This window comes from Telopea speciosissima, chromosome 2 (genome assembly GCF_018873765.1).
Source record: "Telopea speciosissima isolate NSW1024214 ecotype Mountain lineage chromosome 2, Tspe_v1, whole genome shotgun sequence".
NCBI classification, from domain to species: Eukaryota; Viridiplantae; Streptophyta; class Magnoliopsida; order Proteales; family Proteaceae; genus Telopea; species Telopea speciosissima.
In genome coordinates this window covers 11592427-11594169 of record NC_057917.1, presented here as the reverse complement: position 1 = coordinate 11594169, position 1743 = coordinate 11592427, and the positions used below count along the sequence as shown (strand labels likewise).

Here is a 1743-nt window from a genome sequence, read left to right as displayed (position 1 = left end):
TGGCTATTAATTTACATCCCTAGGGTGGATCTCACCCAGACAATGTGTTCGATCAAGGGGTAGAATGGTCATTTTAGCCTCCCATGAGAGGAACCGCACAACTGTACCGATCAACGAACCTCAGGGGATAAAGCCTCCCATTTATATAAGAGAAATAGGATCCCGCCACTACACACTGGACTGCAATCCTACCTTGTTGATGATGCCTCTGGCGCTTTCAGGGCTTCGCAGCCTGCGGCAATTTTCTGGACATTGGAGAGAGAAGCCATTCTTGAACAAAATTGAGAGGAAAAAAACACAAAAAACTCTGCGATTGTGATTCCTTTTTGACAAAGATATTACAGTGTTGTATGTAATTTCCCGGTGGATAACGATCGGCGGACATTGATCCAACGAGTGAAAACTGCTGAAAAGCCTAAATTCGAGTAGATGCTCAGGCGAGAGCAAATTTTCCTTTAAGACGACTTCCATTAACAAGACAGTCCTTAGAAGCTGTTGCTCCTTGGCAGCAAATACACCCTATCTTCTACTCTGGAAGAAGAAGAGAAGCTATTCGCCCTTGTCCGCTGCTGCCCATCACTCTCTATGCCGTGAGGAGGAAGAGGAAGAGGAAGGAGCAGCTGGGTAGAGCGACAGATGGGACAGGAGCCATGAGCGGACAACCACATATCTATACATTGGGGATGAAATAAGTGGCCGCAGAAGGGAATCATCTTGACAATTTCTTTCTCTTCGAATTCGGTGAGGCAAATTGGGCAATCCACGAGCTCCTTGACGTTGCCGTCGTAAGCGAACAAGGGAAGAGATTGGATGGTTGAGAGGTCGATGCCAGAAGAGAAACCTCTTTCTCTGAGTGTCTGGTGCTGTCGGCGGCGAGGATCGTTAGGAGGGTTATCGTCGACGAGGCAGTGGATGTAAACAGAGAAGAACCCCACAAAGCAGAGCGCGATGAGAAGTACCACCACTGATAAAGAAATAGAGGCGGAGTCGATGCTCGGTATGGATTGCTCCAAGGGCTTCCCTGTAATTGGAGTGAGAGGAACCAAATCGTTATTTCCATTATTGATGGTGGGCGGTAGCCTCTGTTCGGAGGAAGGAGCTGGTGGTGCTGAAGCGATGCTTAGGGTATCTTCGATGTCGTCGAGGAATCTACGACTGTGGGGTCTCATCGATGGAATGAATTCAACTAAATTTTCTCTTTAAGAGATGAATGATTTCTCAAAACCGTTTGTTCTACTTCTCCAATTATCTGTTCGTTTACAAATTCGAGAAAGACAGAGCTCTGTGAGTTCATAACTCAGCAAAGTCATCAGCCAGAGAGGCCCAGAGCACAGTGGTAGGCGATGATGGAGAGAGAGGAAGCTTTACTTTGTTTGTGTGAGACTGGCAGAGTGGTGGGTGTTTGTGTTGGGAGACTCGGGTGTTTCTTCTGCTTTGGACTGCTAGGATAAGAAATTTGTTAAGTACTTCAAAGATGAGAGAGAGAGAGAGATCTTTATCCTCTGTGCATCCGCAGTTCACCTTTTAAAGTTCATCCTCTCAGTCTCGTTGCCAGAGTCGGATGCCCAAGTGTGTAAAAGTTCATCGCACTTGAGAGGATAAAAATTGAAAAAGAAAGAAAATCTGAATTATTGCATAAAAAAAATCTGAATTGATTTCACATGAGCATTCGTTCAAGGTATCTGTATCCCATCAGACGATTTTTCGGATTGGAATTCAAATAATTTGAAACATAATCAATAT

At 45.1% G+C, this 1743-nt stretch overlaps 1 protein-coding gene across 1 annotated transcript; it reads right to left on the bottom strand.

Moving 5' to 3' along the window:
• Positions 1–485: 485 nt before the first annotated feature.
• On the bottom strand, positions 486–1169 carry LOC122650443 (RING-H2 finger protein ATL57-like). The gene has a single exon (XM_043843857.1). The coding sequence runs from the start codon at positions 1167–1169 to the stop codon at positions 486–488; it is 684 nt and encodes a 227-aa protein (XP_043699792.1).
• Positions 1170–1743: the final 574 nt, after the last annotated feature.

Coding starts and splice junctions, on each gene's coding strand:
- LOC122650443 (XM_043843857.1), bottom strand. CDS start 1,169: ATGAGACCCCACAGTCGTAGATTCCTCGACGACATCGAAGATACCCTA.